Source organism: Phyllobates terribilis, unplaced genomic scaffold, assembly GCF_046119375.1.
Source record: "Phyllobates terribilis strain yellow unplaced genomic scaffold, ASM4611937v1 Scaffold_4__5_contigs__length_816908805, whole genome shotgun sequence".
Classification (NCBI taxonomy): Eukaryota; Metazoa; Chordata; class Amphibia; order Anura; family Dendrobatidae; genus Phyllobates; species Phyllobates terribilis.
Genome location: NW_027362764.1, coordinates 311,633,672 through 311,653,746, shown reverse-complemented (window position 1 = coordinate 311,653,746; position 20,075 = coordinate 311,633,672). Strand labels below are relative to the sequence as shown.

General features: G+C 42.4%; 1 protein-coding gene across 3 annotated transcripts in view; it reads right to left on the bottom strand.

Moving 5' to 3' along the window:
• RECK (reversion inducing cysteine rich protein with kazal motifs) overlaps window positions 1–20,075 on the bottom strand; it is a 677,252-nt gene that overhangs the window by 438,964 nt on the left and 218,213 nt on the right. For all 3 annotated transcript variants that reach the window (XM_073678381.1, XM_073678382.1, XM_073678383.1), the window contains exon 7: window positions 11,917–11,950. In XM_073678381.1, coding sequence (XP_073534482.1) covers window positions 11,917–11,950 — 34 coding nt within the window. The remainder of the gene's footprint in view (window positions 1–11,916; window positions 11,951–20,075) is intronic.

Here is a 20,075-nt window from a genome sequence, read left to right as displayed (position 1 = left end):
ATTAAATAATATATATATATTTTTTCAGTTAAGATAGTAATCTAGCCATGTATCTAGCAAATTGTTGAGACTGGAACAAAGAAAAACAAGGATGGATCTGTTAGTGCTAAGTTTCAATACTGATGTATAGCTCAGTGAGAGTCATTAGCAGTAGTCAGCTACAATTATAATGTGGATGTTAACAGAAATGGTGCTATATGTTTCTGGGCCACCTACCTGTGGCATTGGAGATTGATATTGACTCCAACATAAAGAGAGGCCATACTGGATCTGGCTTTGAAGGAAGGCCATCATAATAGGTTTAGGGCAGGAATAAAGTTAACAAGGGGATTAGAGATAGGAATGCGTAATGAAAAGAGGGATTATATAGGGGTGGGCCACTGAAGGGAGGAGGGTGTTAAAAAGGTGGGAATGTTGTGAGGGGTCAGCCATTTTAGGTACAGCCCTGAGGAAAGCAATATTCCTCCTATCACTCTCTCTGGCTGTTTTTTCATACAATAGAGTTCGTAAATGTGATGCTGCAGCAGCAGAGAAATGCTGCGGGCGTCAGAGGTGCAGACTGGCTGCATGCGTCTGATACAGGGGATCAGGGATGGACACACTCAGCAACACCTTGAAGTATGCCAGCCGTGGAGGGCAAGGCCTCCGGTGATTCTAAGTCCAGAAGAAACCCCCCCAGGTCCGGTGCCCTAAAAGGAGCCCCTCTAGGTTGTGTCTGTTTTGTGTCCACATGCCTGCCACCTCCAGCCATTACTGACCTAGGAAAAATCCAATTATGCAGCGGGGGCCTAAAGACGGGCATATAGGATGGAGCCGCCGGGGCATGTCATCGGGCCGCCTAATGCGGCAGTCCAAAGTGTCTCCCTGGTGGCTGAATTTTTGCAGTTACCCAGATTGGGAGTTGGCTGTTCTCTTAGCCGGCTGTCAAGCTGACAGCCGGCTCACAGAACATGCAGTACTCTGGCTCCCAGAGAGCAATTGTACTTGCGTCTTTAAGACGCGAGTACAATTGAAGCTCTGACCGCCAGGTCAGAGCAATAGCAGCGTGATCAGGTCTCACAGAGGTGAGCGAACAACATCAGTGATAAATGCTCCACACTTGAGCTGAAGACACCGAAGATTAAATGTAACGAGGGGGGGTGGGGAGGGAATATTTTTTCTATTGTGAAATATTTGTTCTGTGGGGGAAAGATTTATTCTGTGGGGGAAAGATTTATTCTGTGGGAGGGGGGGATTTATTCTGTGGGGGGAAGATTTATTCTGTGGGGGAAAGATTTATTCTGTGGGGGAGGGGGGAGATTTATTCTGTGGGGGAGGGGGGAGATTTATTCTGTGGAGGAGAGGGGAGATTTATTCTGTAGGGGAGGGGGAGATTTATTCTGTGGGAGGAAGATTTATTTAGTGTGGTGTGAGGCAGTGACAGGAATTATATGTGAGGGACGATATGTATCCCCCAATGTATCCCCACAGAAGCATATTGAACCCGCTGGAGTGCATAGCAGTTACAGATACAGCTGTGATTGCAGTGCAGAATAAAAGTAAGTTTGGACTTGGTCAAACTATTTGAACAAGGCAGATTTTGTAAAACCCGGCATGGGCTTTTATTCTTGGAGTGGACTACAGGATGGCAGTGGGACAGTCCACTCGCTCCAGGCTCATGTCCACCGTTTCCATTTAAAAACCTGAAGCAAATGTTTGGGTGTGTCAGTGTTGGGATTGCTAGCAGCATAGCAGGAAGATCTGCAAGTTTGTGTGAAGCTGAACACAGGCCTGTGAAGGCAACGTACCTGATGCACCCTAAGTGACACGGTGCGGCCGTCTCCCACGGCAACAGGCTTAAATGGACTGTGTGGATATCCTGGCTGTGATCCGGAGGACAGCTTTTGCCTTTGAGTTATGAGTTTTTCCCAAATAAAGCCGTTTAAGTTGGACTTTCCTTGGGTCACTGCCTCATTACTACACAGTGTGAACACCGCCACACTAAAGTGGGAATATTTATTCTTTGGGAGGAGATTCATTCTGTGAGGAGGAAATTTATTCTGTGGGGAGAACATTAATTCTGTGGTTGAAGATTTATTTTGTGGGAGGAATATTTATTCTGTGGGAGGAATATTTACAGTATTCTGTGGGTGGGAGATTTTCTCTGTGGGGGGAAGATTTACTCTGTGGGGGGGGGGATTTACTCTGTGGGGGTGGGGGATTTACTTTGTGGGGGGGGGGATTTATTCTGGCCAGGAAGATTTATTCTGTGGGGAGGGGTGTTTATTCTGTGGGGGGAATATTTATTCTGCAGGGAGGAGGTTTGTACTGTGAGAGAGAGATTAAGGCTATGTGCCGACGTAGCAGATTTGATGCAGAGCGTTTTTGCCTCTCTCTGGCAGAAAAAACGCATGCAGATTTACATGCGTTTTTTCTGCCAGAGAGAAGCATTTTTACATGCGTTTTTGCATGCGTTTTTTCAAGCACTTTTCCAAGCGATTTTGAGCATCACTTGGAAAAGTGCTTGACAAGTTGATCACACAATATAAATCCATGCAACCGGCATGGATTTATGATGTGTGAATAACTTAGATGCTTTAAACGCAGCATCTATAGTAAAAAAAAAAAGAATTAAAACGTTAAAAATTTAAAAAACCTGTATATTCAACCTCTCCGGCGGCCCACGGTCTGCTCTCCGGTCTCCTCCAGTCTGCTCTCGGCCACGTCTTCTCTCTTCAGCGTCCAGCAGTGTACTGTCAGGACCTGCGGTGACGTCAGTCAGCTGATGGTCACGCGACCATCACCTGACCGCCGACGTCAGCGGTCGCGTGACCATCAGGTGACTAAATGACGTCACCGCAGGTCCTGACAGTACACTGCGGGACGCTGAAGAGAGAAGACGCGGCCGGGAGCAGACCGGAGGAGACCGGGGGCCGCCGGAGAGGTGAATATACAGGTTTTGTTTATTTTTAACTTTTTTATTTCTCTTTTTCACCGCGTGGTAGCTGGGATGAAGAGGAGTTGTAGTCTCCTCTTCATCCCAGGTACCACACGCACCAATCGCAGTAGAAATGGTCATGCTGCGTTTTGCAAAGCAATGCGAATTCGGTGCGCAAATTAGCGCATCATGTGCACAGCACATCCGAATTCACATTGCTTTGCATGGCAGACTGTTTTACAAGCGTTTTCACCGCCGTAAATACGTCGCAAAAATGCTACAAAAACGCTACGTGGGCACATAGCCTTACTGTGTGGGGGCAGGGGTGGGGAAGATTTAGTGTAACGTGGGAAGATTTGTGGGCACAAGTTTTGGGAGCAAGTGGGGAGATGGGGGCATGTGTAAGGAAACAGTATGGGGGATGGGTGCATTCACAGAATGGTGATTGGGAGAGATGGGTGCAGACACAGTGTGGTGAGTGGGAGGATTAATTGGTGCAGACAAAATGAGGAGTATGAGTGCAAAAGCAGTATGGGAAGTGAAGGGGGGGAATGTATGTGGACACAGTATCGGGAGCGAGTGGGGGGGGTGGGTGTAGGCACAGTATGGGGTCAGGGGGATTTGGGAGGAGACAGTATGGTTAGCAGGTGGATGTGAGAGAAGACCCTATGAGGAGGGAGTGGAAAATGTGTGAGACAGTATGAGGGGGAGAAAAGTGTGAGTGGGAGCAAAATAGAGACTGAGTATTGTGGGAGAGGGATAGCATGGGGGTGGTGTAAGGGCACAGCCAGGAGGGGACGGAAAGCTACGGAGGGGGGAGTGTGATGAGGGGGCACAGTATAGAGAATGTGCCCAATTGGGGGGGACCCAGTGTGAGACGACAGCGTGAAGAAGGGGCTAAGTATGAAAAGGAGAGGCAGTGTGGAGGTTATATACCATAAAAGGGACAATGTGGGAGTCATATTTTGTCAAGGGAAAATAGTGAGGGTCAATGATTTATTCAGGGGCTCAGTGTACGGAAGATATTTTTTATTCAGGAGCATTATAACGACAATGCTATTTTTAAGGGCATCGTGTGGGATGTGCTGCAGAAGACCGGAGAAAATGGAAGTCTGCAGAAACGAGCTGTGGATGGGAAAAATCTTCATGGAATCTGGACAAGATGAAGATGAAAAAGATGTGGTCTCTGGAGTCGTTCATCTAAAAAGGTACCTGGATGTTAATATTTTTTTAGGTTACTAATTCTCATATTTGTAGAAAAGGCAGGACAATGAGTCAAATGCTATGAAACTAAGAATAAAGTATATATCACTTAAATCTCTACAAAAGAGGGCAAAAACTTATAGAATATAATCAAGAAACCAAAACCCAGAATAGGAGTCTCCAGTGCCACCACTGTCTGGACCATGGGTAAATAATTTATAAGCATATGCTCAATCTATCTCTGCATGGAGCTATACTGATGTGCCTGGATTAACAGTGACTCATCTGAGCACTCATTTGTGATATATGATACCGATGTGCTTGGATCAATGCAACCCTGGGGGCTGAATACCCAGGCCAGAACTCTGAGCCTGTCCCTGTGGCCATCCTGTCGGCATAGCCTGAACCTGTTCCTGTGACTGTCCTGTCAGCAAAGCCTGAACCTGCCCCAGTGGCTGTCCTGTCTGCACAGGGAGTACATGTCTCAGTAGCTGTCCTGTCTGCACAGTGAGAACATGTCTCAGTGGCTATCCTACTTATACATTCAATTCCTGTCCTATTAATAATCTGTACTAACGTCTCTGCCCTTTGGGGTCAGCAGCTACAGCCAGACGTCGCCCTGGAGTGGTACCTGGCAGCTACCGGCCGCACAAACCTGAGCTCATCACTAGAGGCTCCAGTGAACACCAAGGTAGCTGCTTATTTACGCCCCTCCAGGGTAAGTATGGTCTGGGCACAGTGGGTCCACGAACCATGTGTGCCGCCTAGGAGCATAACACTATGGGAGTAGTAGCCCGGAAGTTTGGCTACTGAGGCTGCAAGAAGGGGACTAGGTGATGAGATAGTGAAACAGATTGGGGCATAGGAATCAGCAAAATTTAGTTCTTATGTGTGACCTAGCTGGGTGTTAGGCTGCGTGCCCACGTAGCGTTTTTCAAGCGTTTATGCTGCGGAATTTCCGCAGCGTAAACGCTTGTGAAATGCTAGGTAATCCGCACTCCATGGTCCCCAAGGGGATTCCGCATGTTCTATGCACATGCTGCGGATTTTTTCGCAGCGTTTATGCTGCGTACAAAAATCCGCAGCATGTTCATTAATTTTGCGGAAGCGCAGCGGAATGGCCGCCATTGACTTGCATTGAGACACATAGAATCCGCATCTGTACATTTGTACAAGCGGATTTCATGCGTCTCTATGTGCGGATGGTACCCAGTTCTGGAGGAGAGGAGACTCTCATCCAGACCTGGGTACCATTGTACCTGTAAAAAAAGAATAAAATAAAAAATAAAGTTTATACTCACCTTTCCGAAGGCTTCTCTGCATGCTGGCATTGCTGAAGGACCTTCGATGACGTCACAAGCCCTTCACCGCTCTGTCTCGCGATATGCCGGCAGCCAGGAACCAGCCAGGAAGCAGCGCTGCAGCCACGCCGGGGCATCGGGGGTGAGTATAGCTTTATTTTTTTATTTTTACGGTCACACTATATAAATCCATGCCGTTTGCATGGATTTATATAGTGTGACCTAGTTGTCAAGCACTTTCCAAGTGACGCTATCGCCTGGAAAGCGCTTGTCAATCTGCATGTGGAAACGAATGTGGATACGCATGTGAATCTGCATGTATTCCGCATGTATTCTGCAGTCAAAACGCATGCACAATCTGCATGCGTTTTTTCTGTCAGGGAGATGCAGAAATGCTGCAGAAATTTTCTGCTTCATTTCTGCATTGTGGGCACATAGCCTAAATTAGTTTTTTTTTTTTATTTAAAAAAAATCATTAGAAAAATGAGTTGAAGTTCTGCTGTCTATTTGATGGCCTTCAGCTTCTCTGGCTTGTGGGCCATTTATTTGTATTTTGGACGGAGTTGTGAGCAGCAGTTTGGCCAGCAGGGTGCCAGCTGTGAATAGCAAGGAAGGGAGCCATACTCTGGTAGATTATTGGTAAACGGTGCATGATGTGGAATTACATCGTTTTGCAAATCTACATAGTGCCTTTGATATACTATTGATTCGCATCGGGGAATAATAATTTGTGGAGGAGGCTGTTTCATGAGTTGAGAAGGGACTTCAAATTTGATCTTTTAAGATTATGGGCAATGTATGCTTGTGTAACCACAGTTTGGTTTGGACATTATTCTGAGAAAGGAGTGGCATGGGGTTCAATCTGTGGTGAGTGTGAACAAGGCTAGAATAAAAGTTAATAGTGCTGTGGGTCATTTTATGCCTTGAAATGAAGTGGTGGAAGTAAGTCACGTGGATCTGGAATCAGGTGAAGGCAAATTTTGGAGACTAGATGGGTTACATCTGAATGCAGTGGGACTAGACATGTGGTGTTTGGTAATAGAAGAAGGTATTGAACTTGGGCTAAAATTGTGGAGGAACATAAATGTTAGAAAGGTACAAAACATTTATGTTGTTTGTAAGTGGGGAGGTCTTTGACGTTCGTAGATGTGTGATGTATTGGTGGGGGGCGCAAGGTTCTGTACCCTTCAAATGGACTTAATTAAGTGATGACGGGTAGTGGAAATACTTAGATCAGGGCTGAAGGGCTCACAGGTAGTGGATTATGTTTACACTGTGTTCCAAATTATTATGCAAATAATATTTTCTCAGATTTTCCCAAATTACCTATATGAATTGCAGTCATTGTAATTTTCCAGTCAAATAACTATTAGAGTACAATTGAAAGGTTTTTGTACAAACTGCCTATGATAACAGTATATTTTTAAAAAAATAAAAAACTCAAACTGCACTCAAAATGCATGTTCCAAATTATTATGCACAGCAGAGTTTTCAACCTTTTCATATTAATAAAGAACAAAAAAATGGTCATTTTTGAAATTATAAGCATTAGCAGGTTATTACAAACTGAAATCAAACAGTTTTCAACTCCTAACTTTATTCTAGGTGATGTTACATTTGCACACAGGACCCCCTGTTCGAAAGGAGCTTCTGAACTCTCTCGTCCATTGAATTTGTCAGGTTTTGGATGGTTTCTGCTTTAGTTGTTTTGCATGAGGACAGAATACCCTCCCAGAGCTGTTGCTTAGATGTGAACTGCCTCCCGCCATCATAGACACTCTTTTTGATGATGCTCCAGAGGTTCTCAATGGGGTTGAGGTCAGGGGAGCATGGGTGCCACATCATAAGTTTGTCCCCTTTTATGCCCATAGCAGCCAGAGATGCAGATGTGTTATGTGCAGCATGAGATGGGGCATTATCATGCATGAAATGATCTCGATGGTCCAGATGGATGGAGTGGAGGATGGCTGGTTGATGGACACCCCATGCAAACACGGCTACGGCGCTAACAAGGAGGAGGTGGAGTAATGTTTTGGGCTGGAATCATGGGGAGAGAGATTGTCGACCCTTTTAGGATCCCTGAAGGGGTAAAGATGAACTCCATAATGTATGTTGAGTTTCTCAAGCAGCACTTCCTTCCATGGTTCAAGAAGAAGAACCGTGCATTCCGCAGCAAGATCATTTTCATGCATGATAATGCCCCGTCTCATGCTGCACATAACACATCTGCATCTCTGGCTGCTATGGGCATAAAAGGGGCCAACTTATGGTGTGGCACCCATGCTCCCCTGACCTCAACCCCATTGAGAACCTCTGGAGCATCATCAAAAGGAGTGTCTATGATGGCGGGAGGCAGTTCACATCTAAGCAACAGCTCTGGGAGGGTATTCTGTCCTCATGCAAAACAATTGAAGCAGAAACCATCCAAAACCTGACAAATTCAATGGACGAGAGAGTTCAGAAGCTCCTTTCAAACAAGCGGTCCTATGTGCAAATGTAACATCACCTAGAATAAAGTTTTGAGTTGAAAACTGTTTGATTTCAGTTTGTAATAACCTGCTAATGCTTATAATTTCAAAAATGACCATTTTTTTGTTCTTTATTAAAATGAAAAGGTTGAAAACTCTGCTGTGCATAATAATTTAGAACATGCATTTTGAGTGCAGTTTGAGTTTTTTATTTTTTTAAAAATATACTGTTATCATAGGCAGTTTGTACAAAAACCTTTCAGTTGTACTCTAATAGTTATTTGACTGGAAAATTACAATGACTGCAATTCATATAGGTAATTTGGGAAAATCTGAGAAAATATTATTTGCATAATAATTTGGAACACAGTGTAATTGCCAGGTTGTTTAACAGGTGCCTCTGAGCTGATGCCAAAACAGCTAGAGGTAAAATACGACTCGAGCAGATGTGGATATTTTCTACCCATAATATGTCTGAGGCTTCGAGTACTACCTTCCATTTTTCCAAATGTGGTTCCTTTTGCTATGTATGTTGTATGCATATACAGGTGCATCTCACTAAATTAGAATATCATCAAAAAGTTAATTTATTTCAGTTCTTCAATACAAAAAGTGAAACTCATATTATATAGAGTCATTACAAACAGTGATCTATTTCAAGTGTTTATTTCTGTTAATGTTGATGATTATGGCTTACAGCCAATGAAAACATAAAAGTCATTATCTTAGTAAATTAAAATAATTAACAAAAAGCATCTGCAAAGGCTTCATAAGCATTTAAAAAGGTCCCTTAGTCTGTTTCAGTAGGCTCCACAATCATGGGGAAGACTGCTGACTTGACAGATGTCCTGAAGGCAGTCATTGACATACTCCACAAGGTCCCATAGTTCCAATTTTCATTTGGAAATCAAGGTCGCAGAGTCTGGAGGAAGAGTGGAGAGGCAAACAATCCAAGCTGCTTGAGGTCTAGTGTGAAGTTTCCACAATCAGTGATGGTTTGGGGAGCCATGTCATCTGCTGGTGTAGGTCCACTGTGTTTTATCAAGACCAAAGTCAGCGCAGCCGTCTACCAGGAAATTTTAGAGCACTTCATGCTTCCCGCTGCCAACAAGCTTTTTGGAGATGGAAATGTCATTCTCCAGCAGGACTTGGCACCTGTCCACACTACCAAAAGTACCAATACCTGGTTTAAAAACAACAGTATCAGGCTATGTGCCCATGATGCAGAAATGCTCCGGATTTTTCCTGAGTGTTTCTGCATCTCCCTGGCAGAAAAACGCATGCAGATTTGACATGCGTTTTTTCTGCCAGGTAGAAGCGTAAGTGAAGCGTTTTTAACATGCGATTTCGCATGTGGGTTGTCAAGCACTTTTCCAAGCGATTTTAGCATTACTTGGAAAAGTACTTGACAACTTGGTCACACTATATAAATCCATGCAACCAGCTTGGATTTATATAGTGTGACCAAGTTACTATGCTGCAAATGCAGCATCAATAGTAAAAAAAAACAAAAAAAACCATCATACTCACCTTCAGATGGCCCCCGGTCTCCTTAGCGATGCGTCCGGTATCTTCGGCGGCTCCCAATGCTCTAAAAAGGACCTTCCATGACATTTAGTCATGTGATGGTCACGCGACTATCACCTGACCGCTGACGTCAGCGGTCGCGTGACCGTCACATGACTAAATGACGTCACGGAAGGTCCTTGCAGACAACCGCTGGAAGCCATTGAGACAGCAGTGCCGCTCAGAAGCGACTGGGGGCGCCGGAAAGGTGAGTATAAGGGTTTTTTTTAATTTTAATTCTTTTTTAACTACAGGTACTATGGTACCCGGGTCTGGAAGAGAGTCTCCTCTTCTCCAGACCCAGGTACCATGCGCATTGAACCGCATGATATCCGCATATGCACGTGCAGTCATGCGGATGTCATGCGGTCCAATGCAAGTCAATGGTGGCTAAAACGCCGTGATTCTGCAAAATAAATGGTAGTGCTGCAGAATTTTCCGCAATGATAATCCGCAGCGGATATTTAAGCAGCATGTGCACAGCACATGCGGATTATCATTGGGGAACATTGCAGACCTTCTACCAAGCGTTTTTTAAGCATTTCAACGGCGGAATTGCATGGATTTATATAGTGTGACCAAGTTGTCCCAAGCACCTTCCAAGTGCTTATAGTGTGACTCGGGTCCGGAGGAGAGTCTCCTCTCCTCTAGACCTGGGTACCATCCGCACATTGGAACGCACGGAATGCTCAACTACGTATGCAGTGATGTGTAATCCATTGCATTCTAATGCAAGTCAATGGCGGCAAAAACGCAGCACTTCTGCAAAATAATTGGTAGTGCTGCGTTTTTTTCCGCAATGATAATCCGCAGCGGAAATTTCCGCAGCATGTGAACAGCACATACGGATTATCATTGGGGAACATGGCAGACCTTCTACCATGCGTTTTTTAAGCGTTTCTGCAGAGTTTTTGCCACTGCGGAAATGCTTAAAAAACGCATCGTGGGCACACAGCCTTATAAAGTATTCTAATTTACTGAGATAATGACTTTTGTGTTTTCATTGTCTGTAAGCCATAATCATCATTAACAGAAATAAACACTTGAAATAGATCACTCTGTTTGTAATGACTCTATATGAGTTTCACTTTTTGTATTGAAGAACTGAAATAAATTAACTTTTTGATCATATTCTAATTGAGTGAGATGCACCTGTAGTCCATTTCAAGGAGAGGGTAAGATGTAGGTTACATCACGTATGACTCGCCAATACCCTTTGTCATGATTCTCACCATTTTACTATTACAGATATTTCTGTGTCTTTGGAATTGATTTAGGGGTGAGCATACAGTAAAACAAAGGCCCAAGTGGTAAGGAGGTCCGCTTCCACCTCCACCCCCAAAGCAGTAAGCATCTGCTTTCACATACAGACAAATGGGTGCATTGTACTGAGCTATTGAAATGGAATGCAAAGAGTTCACATACTGTTTTTGCACAGGGGGCACTCTCTGAACTTTGTCCGCTTCTGGATTAATTATTATGCACCATAAATTATTTAGTGAACCCCTATATATTTCATGGCAGAATCCAATTGGATAATAAAAACAGTGCAACAGTATTTTTCCTGATTTTTAAATAAGTAGCAAAAATAGTAAACTGTAAAGGCCCCGTCACACATAACGAGATCGTTAGCGAGATTGTTATTACGTCACAGTTTTGGGATCGCTGGAGAGTCGTTTCGTGATCGCTGGGGAGCTGTCAAACATGCAGAACTTCCCAACGATTTTGGCCGCCCCAGCGATCTAACTAACGATCTCGGCGGTCGTTGGGACGCTTTCACACAGCAGCTATTTCAACGATCCACACCTTGATAGGGACGGTACTGTGTCACAAAGGCGTGCATAAAATTACTTTTCCGCGCCCCCTCATCTCCGATTGACCAAGATTGACAAGACCAGATGTGCGGCCAGTCACAGCCGGAGAAAGCTACAACGATCCGCAAAATCAGGACTCAGTCGAATGAACGGATATCAACAGCCCGGAGAATTCTGCTAGGATCTGCAATCCAGCACGAGGTCAGAAACAAAGGATGGAATCCATTTCTGTTGCCTTCTTTATGCACGGCGGAAAATGAGAACGCTGTAGCGACCACCAATCAGGGACGAGGGGCGCGGAAAAGTCCAATTTATGCACGCCTACGTGTCTCAGTTCAGAATCGCCAACGAGGTCGTTGATAAGGTGTCAAATACAGCGATGCACACTGCCCAGCGGGAGCGCAACGACCCAGGAATGGTCCAGGAAGCTTTGTAACGATCAGCGATCTCACAGCAGGGGCCTGATCGTTGCTACCTGTCAGACATAACGAGATCGCTAGCAAGATCGCTATTGCATCACAAAAACCATGACGTATCAACGATCTCGCTAGCGATCTCATTATGTGTGACGGGGCCTTTACACAGGTTAAAAGAACAATTGACATACAGGACCCTCTACCTTTACTTTATGTATATATAATACTTACTTTCATTCCTACTGACACAGCTAATTAGTGAATTCTAAAAAGAAAAGGAGAAACATTAGTACTTTCAAATATTTACTCTACTCAAGTTAGGCCCTGTTCACACCAGTGTTGTGTCTGTTTCATGTAGTGGTTTTGAAAAAATAGAACATACTGCCAAATATTCTTGGCATGATACACACAGCAAAGTTGTCCATTAATTTATATGCCAATGGAAGCTTTTAGGATTTGCTTACTATCTTTGATAAAATTTATTTGATAAGACAAGCGTATTTCAATGAACAATAAAAAAAAAATGAGAGTAAATCATTGGGCCTGATGGTGTTACTATGCTGCCACTAGTACTAACTTGGTTAAACACTAATACTAATACTAATTGCCAGTACTTTTCAGAAAATATATTTTTCCCTTACACATTTAACTCCTTCTTTAACTCCTTCTTTACTTCCTTGACTATAGGCAGGTTACAGGTAGGGAAGAGCAATAACTCAATGCTTTAAAGCACCACTCCAGCATTTGTTTTATCAGCCCTGGGGTGGTGCTACTAATTTAACCCCTTGGCAACCAAGCTAATTTTCACCTTAATGAATAGGCCAAATTTTACAATCCTGACCAGTGTCACTTTATGTGGTAATAACTCTGAAACGCTTCAACGTATCCCAGTGGTTTTTAGACCATTTTTTGTGACACATTGTACTTTTTGTTAGTGGTAAATTTAGGATGATATTTTTACATTTATTTGTGAAGATTTTGGAATTTTGGTGAAAATTTAGCAATTTTCAAACTTTCAACCTTTGTATTCTTAAACCTGTTAGTCATGCTGTACAAAATAATTAATAAATAACATTTCCCGTATTTCTACTTTACATCTGTATAATTTTTCAAATGTCACTTTATTTTGTTAGAATGTTAGAAGGGTTAAAAGTTTAGCAACAATTTCTAAATTTTTAAAAGAAATTTCCAAACCTGTTTCTTCTGGGATCTATATATTGGGAACTCCCCAAAAGTGATACCATTTTAAAAATTGCAAACCTCAAATACTTCAAAACTGTTTTTTAATTCTTCAGGTGCTAAACAGGAATTAATACAAAGTGGAATGAAAAAAATATAAATCAAAATTTTACCTCTAAAATGTTGCTTTAGCTCTAATTTTTTCATCTTTAAAAGGGATAGCACAACAAAATGGACCCCAAAAGTTGTTACCCACTTTATGAGAGCAGCGACGCTCCACATGTAGTAAAAATGTTCTGTTCAATCGGTAGGGCTTGAAGCTGAAGGAGCAATATTTGAATTTTGGATCACAAATTTGTCTGAAATAAATTGTGTGCACCATGTCGAATTTGCCGGGCTCCCACGGTGCCTAAACAGCAGAACCCCACACAAGTGGCCCCATTTTGGAAACTTCACCCCTCAATGACTTTTTCCAGAGATATAGGGAGCATTTTGAACCCACAGGTACAACACAAAATTTGATAACATTAGGTTGTCATATTGAAAATTTTATTTTATTTTTTTTTTAAATTTTGTTTCAGCCACAAATTTGTAATTTTCACAATGGATAATAGGAGAAAATGGACCCAATAATTTTTTATGCAATTTATCTCAAACGCGATGATGCACATGTAGTAAAAAACTTCTGTTTGTGCACGACAGGGCTTGGAAAGGAAAGATCACTATTTCTCTGGAATATATATAGCATTAGGGACAGACAGTAGCCACTAGGCCAAGAGAAGCAGCAATAACTGTGTTATATTGTTTCTCATTGTCACCAATATACAGATTGTCGTCTTATTGATTTTGAACCTTGTCATGTCAAACATGTATATAGTTAATAAATAACTTGTTTTACTGTACCAATGAGTCTGTTCTCTGTGCAGCTTCATTCTCACATCCGTTTACACTAGCCTTATAAGTACAAGCCACTGTCTTCAGCTCTTCCCAGCGCCACTCTGGTCCCACGCTGACTGACTCGCGCTCAGAGGTAAAGGTCACAAGCTCTCAATGTAGGTCTATGACAGCCTCATTTTGGCTCTCATACACATATTTATTTATTTTACTCACTTATATAGTGTTATTAATTCCACAGCACTTTACAGACATTATGGCACTGTCCCCATTGGGGCTCACAATCTACAGTAAATTCCCCCTCAGTATGTCTTTGGAGTGTGGGAGAAAACCAGAGAACCTGGAGGAAGACCATGCAAACACGGGGAGAACATACAAACTCCTTGCAGATGTTGTCCTTGGTGGGATTTGAACCCAGGATCCCAGCGCCTCAAGTCTGCAGTGCTAACCACTGAGCCACCGTGCTGGCCTACATATATTGAGTTGTAGCTTCCAGATGACCCAGCAAGCACTGGAGCAATCCAGCAGATCACAAAGTGCTGGAGACGGACAGGAATAGCACCGTAATCGCTGAAGACTGTGACTGATGAGCATGAGACTAAATGCAGGGAATGTAGATTAAAAGCACCACATCAGCGCTGCAATAAAAAAAAAGCCTGATTCATCAAGACAACAACAGTCTAGATATATCAGGCCCTTAAAGACTAAAGATTTATATTAAAGGGAATCAGACAGCAGGTTTTTGTTATGTAATCTGAAGGCAGCATGCTGTAGGAGTTAAAACAGCAATTTCAGTGATGTCTCTCTTATCAATCTCCATGCTGTTGTTTATTTGTAATGATTGTTTTAGCACCAGGAGCTTATCATTGTTGGACTAGAGTAGCATGACTGGTAGTCTGATATGCCTCATTCTGGGATAAGCAGCTCACTGTCTATAGACATTGTACATACATAGCCTGGTGTGGGCAGGGTTAACTTTCTTAGCTCTGCTGCATGTTAAATCTAAAAACTCTGTGTCAGAACAGCTGCACCCACTAAACTAAGTTTAACACTGTTGGATTCAGGGTCTCTTTGTCTATTGCTCTCAGATGAGGTAGCAAAAACCTGCTAACAGATTCCCTTTAAAACATGTGGTCATGGCAGTCTATAATCAAATGTGTGTAATACCAGGAAAAAGAAGCAACACTATGAGAACTAGCATGTGATGATTGTCCGCAAGTCTAATGCAAGTCTATTGGGAAAATCTGCACATTTAGCCCAGCGTACCCACAAGAGAAATTGGCATGCTGCGGATTTGAAACACGCACCACAGGTCAGTTTACACTGAGTCAAAAAAAGCACAGTGGACATAAGATTCCTATAAATCCCATCCACTTTTCTAAAACCGCAAGATGCTGTGTTTTTGACAAAAACTCACCAAAAACTCATCATGGGCACACAGCCTAAGGGTATGTGCACACAAAATTTTCTACAGGCGGTTATGTTCTGTAACCCACCTGAAAAATCACTAAATGAACACTAAAAAAATGAACATATGCTTTTAGATTTAAAAAAGACTTGCTGTGTAAGTCTTTTGAGCTTCTTTTAACAACTTTACTTTTCTAAAGATGCGAAGCAGTTTAAAGAAGTGATATGACCATTCTTCAGGTAGCTTCTGCTTGGAAGCGACGCATTCATTTTTACCATATTAGTTTAAAAAAAATGCTAGAGGCCAAATACCTTGCAAAGCACTCAAGAGTTAAATGAAAATCTGCACAAAAAAACACTTTATTACAAACGACGCCGGCATGTTCTGAAGCGTCTTCCTCCTGAAAACATCCAAAGGGTTTGCACAAGTCTAAAGGACATTGTGCACACATACCCTTCTACCACATGCACACATTGAATATTTGGTGAGATTTCTACATCAGTATTTGTAAGCAAAAATCAGGAGGGGAACAAGCAGAGGAAAAGTATAATAGAAACACGTCACCACTTCTGTATTTATCACCCACTTCTGATTTGGCTTACAAATACTGATGTAAAACACTGACCAAATACTGAAGGTGTAGATGTTCCTTAGAGAGCAGAGCCTACTCATTAAATGACTGCTTGTTAGGCTATGTGCCCACGATGCAGAAATGAAGCAGAAAATTTCGTTTTTCCTGCAGAATACATGCGGATCCACATGCGGATTCACATGCGTTTCCGCATGCAGATTGACAAGCGCTTTCCAGGCGATAGCGTCACTTGGAAAGTGCTTGACAACTAGGTCACACTATATAAATCCATGCAAACAGCATGGATTTATACAGTGTGAACCGTAAAAATGAAAACAAATAAAGCTATACTCACCCCCGAGGCCCCGGCGTGGCTGCAGCGCTCGTTCCTGTCTGGTTCCCGGCTGCCGGCATATATCGCGAGACAGAGCGGTGAAGGGCCTGCGGTCACATGACTGTGACGTCACCGCAGGTCCTCAAGCGATGCCGGCATTCAGAGAGAAGCCGCCGGACAGGTGAATATAAACTTTATTTGTTATTTTATTCTTTTTTTACAGGTACAATGGTACCCAGGTCTGGATGAGAGTCTCCTCTCCTCCAGAACTGGGTACCATCCGCACATAGAGACGCATAGAAGCCGCTTGTAAAAATGTACAGTCGCGGTTTCTATGCGTCTCAATGCAAGTCAATGGCGGGAGTTCCGCTGCGCTTCCGCAAAATTAAATGACATGCTGCGGATTTTTGTACGCAGCATAAAAAATCCGCAGCATGTGCATAGAACATGCGGAATCCCCTTGGGGACCATGGGGTGCAGATTACCTAGCGTTTCACAAGCGTTTCCGCTGCGGAAATTCCGCAGCATAAACGCTTGAAAAACGCTACGTGGGCACGCAGCCTTAAGCATTGCCCCCTGTCATTATACTATTTCATGACTTTAGGCTTAAATGTAATATGGTAAATATGTCTTCCAGGAACATTGCCAGAATAAGCTACCACTGAAAGAGTGGAGAAAGCATATTTACAGATTACTACTTCCCCTATGTTACCATTTCTGTGCTGGCAGCATATTCATGTCCTCTTAAAGGTACAGATGGTTGATGTAACTAAGGATTATAGTGTGTTTGAAGGGGATCTGTCACTAGATTTTTGTCACCTAATCTGAGAGCTCATAATGTAGAAAGAGAGACCCCGATTTCATTAATGTGTCACTTACTGGGCTGCTTGATGTAATCTTGAGAACAATCACTGAAAAAAACCCAGACAGTACTCCAACCAATGTTATTCAATGGAGCAGTGCAGAGGAGTGATGTTTTTTCACTGCCTGAATTTGCGTGTGGAGAAATGCACTAGTTTCTTCTGTGGGCCGGATGTGACTGACCCATTCAAGTCTCTGAGTGCACAAAAAGAAAAATCAGATGTCATAAAGCCACAGTAAAGCATCCATTTTTTACAGATGCATTGTAGTTCTGTCACATAGGAAACTAGAAATGGTCCTGTAAATAATATGGATGACAAGTGAGAAAAAAAAAAAACTTGTCGCACTTTTCTGGATGAAAGTGAACGATTTTTTACTCACTTTTTGCAGTTGGAGTAGCACCCGGTCTCCACAGGGCGAGGTGCCTCAAGTTTACAGTACCTTAAACAGCAATTCATTACAGACTCCATAACAGTATTTGGTGCTGGCTTTCTCTTCTTCCCAATTTGGATTCACCTTTGAAAGGTCCTGTCAAGATTGTGGCTTCAACGACGTTGCTCATTAATTGTTTTACTGCAAGCCGCGTGCCATCGCAAAGCTTTGGCTGGTTGATATTCCACAACATGATAATTGGCACGCCGATTTTCAATTGCAGTACGTGCGGTGGCTTCCCTGGCAGATCAAGTGAATTCAAAAATTCTGTTGGATAATTAACCACTTCATCTACTTCCTCAACAGTGTAGATGGACTTGTATGTGACTGCCTCGCTTTGCATGTAAGACTGAATAATATTAAGTTCGTAGATGCCTTTGTTCTTGGCCGCAAGAATAGCTCGTTCACTCAGCCAATCTTGATTCTTATAATTGATTTGAATATTGGGAAATATTTTTTCAACCAATTATTGTTTTGACGTCACTAAATTGCAGAAGTTATGAGGCAATGAAATTCGTCCTAAGGTCAGATCAAACGGAACCTTTCCATTCCCAATTTCCTGCAATTGGTGAGAGAATTTTTCAGCTGATCGATCATTTTGCAGCTAGACACACATATTTGTAGTTAATTTTAATGTCTTTACGTGTCGCCACAAAGTAGAGTATTTTAGCCAAGCATTTATTTCGTCCACTGGTGTCGAGGAATTACAGGTAATGTTGGCCTGAAATCTCCTGCAAGCAATATTAATGCGTTCCCAAATGGTCTGATGTTTGCACGTAAATCTTTTAATGATCGATCAAGAGCCTCGAGAGATTTTTTTGTGCACCATTGTGCATTCATCCCAAACAATAAGTCTGAATTTCAGTAATACTTTTCCCATGCCAGATGCTTTGGAAATGTTGCATGTGGGAGTTTCAAGGAATTGCATGTTCAATGGCAATTGAAAAGCGGAATGAGCAGTTCTTCCACCTGGTAGCAATGTCGCAGCTATTCTGGACCACGCAATATATAAATACCGGACGACGGTATATAAAAACGTGTGTATTCGAATGCAATGTTATGTAAAGATTTCAAAGCAATCGGTGAACAACTTTCGGAGATTTAAGATTTTGACCAAATGAAGATTTATATTTTTATTTATATAGATTGCCATTATTAATCTAGAAAACTATTTACGGTAATAATGTACATTTTAAAATATTGATGCATAAATATGGATGTCACAAGGTTGTAAAATACAGACACATGGACGGTACACAGATAACAATGTAGACGAAAATCATCTGAGTTTTCTGAATGAAAATCTGAAAATATTTTCATATGCTGGATTGACCCCGACGTTGAACTGTATTTCTCACCAGTTATTTAATAGTATGTTCAAATATATCCCCCATCCCCTGAAATTCTGTGCCCCAACACGTCCGATTATCCACCACATTCGGTTCATTCAGATGGAACTTGAAAGCCCATCTCTTCAAGAAAGCTTACAACCTGCAGTGACCGGGCTGCCACATCACCACCACCGGAGCTGCTGCAACCCCCCAACCTACTGTCTCCTGTAGAATGTAAGCCTGCAAGAGCAGGGTCCTCTTTCCTCTGTACCAGTCTATTATTGTTAGTTCATTTACTTTAAGTGATATCTGTATTTTGTATGTAACTCCTTCTCACGTACAGCACCATGGAATCAGTGGTGCTATATAAACAAATAATAACATAAAATAAAAAAACACACACACACACATATACAGCTCTGGCAAAAATTAAGAGACCACTTCAACATTTTCAGTTTCTCTGATTTTTCTCTTTATAGGTATATTTTTGAGCAAAATGTACATTGTTGTTTTAGTCTATAAACTACTGACAACATGTCTCCGAAATTCAAAGCTAAAAACTTTATTAGCAGCAAATGATAAAGCGTCAAAATACTAAAAAAGAAACAGTGCTTTCAGACCTCAAATTACTCATGTTTTAACTCAGGAACAGTTCAGAAATCAATATTTTTTGGACTAACCATGATTTTTAATCACAGCTTTCATGTGTCTTGGCTTGCTTTCCACCAGTCTTTCCATGTTTTCCAATAGAAAACTGTTCAGTGGTCTCTTAATTTTTGCCAGAGCTGTACATATAAATATATAAAAATAGATAAAAATATAATAATAAATATTGTATTTTGAGGCCTATAAGACACAGTTTATTACCCTCAAATTTAGGAGGAAAATTGTGGTGCATCTTATAGTCCAAATGTAGCTTACTGGGGGAAGAAGGGTCACAGGAGACAGGGTCACCTCTGCAGGAAGTCTGCGGAAGCAGGAGTGGGGTGATGCTGTGGGCCCTAAGCTGGGAGGAGAGGGTATCCTGGAAGTGAGCTTCAAGAAAATGATGGCGGTGCAGGCAGGAGTGAAAGCCCTGCTCAGCACATTGCTCTCCTGCCATGGGCTTCAGGAAAATGGCCGCCGAAGGCAACGCATGCGCAGATCTAGATCTCAATCTGTGCATGCGCCACGGGAGGTGGCCATTTTGCTGAAGCCCGCCACCGGGAAATCAAAGTGCAGAGCAGGGACTAGGCCCCTGCCTGCACCGCCAACATGTTCTTGAAGCCCCTTTTCATGTGGCACTAAAGGTGTTTAGCTTTATTTAAGCTATTAAATACATTTTTTATAAAAAATATTTTAATAATCAGTTAAGGGAAAGCAGACATCTGTGGGCTTTTA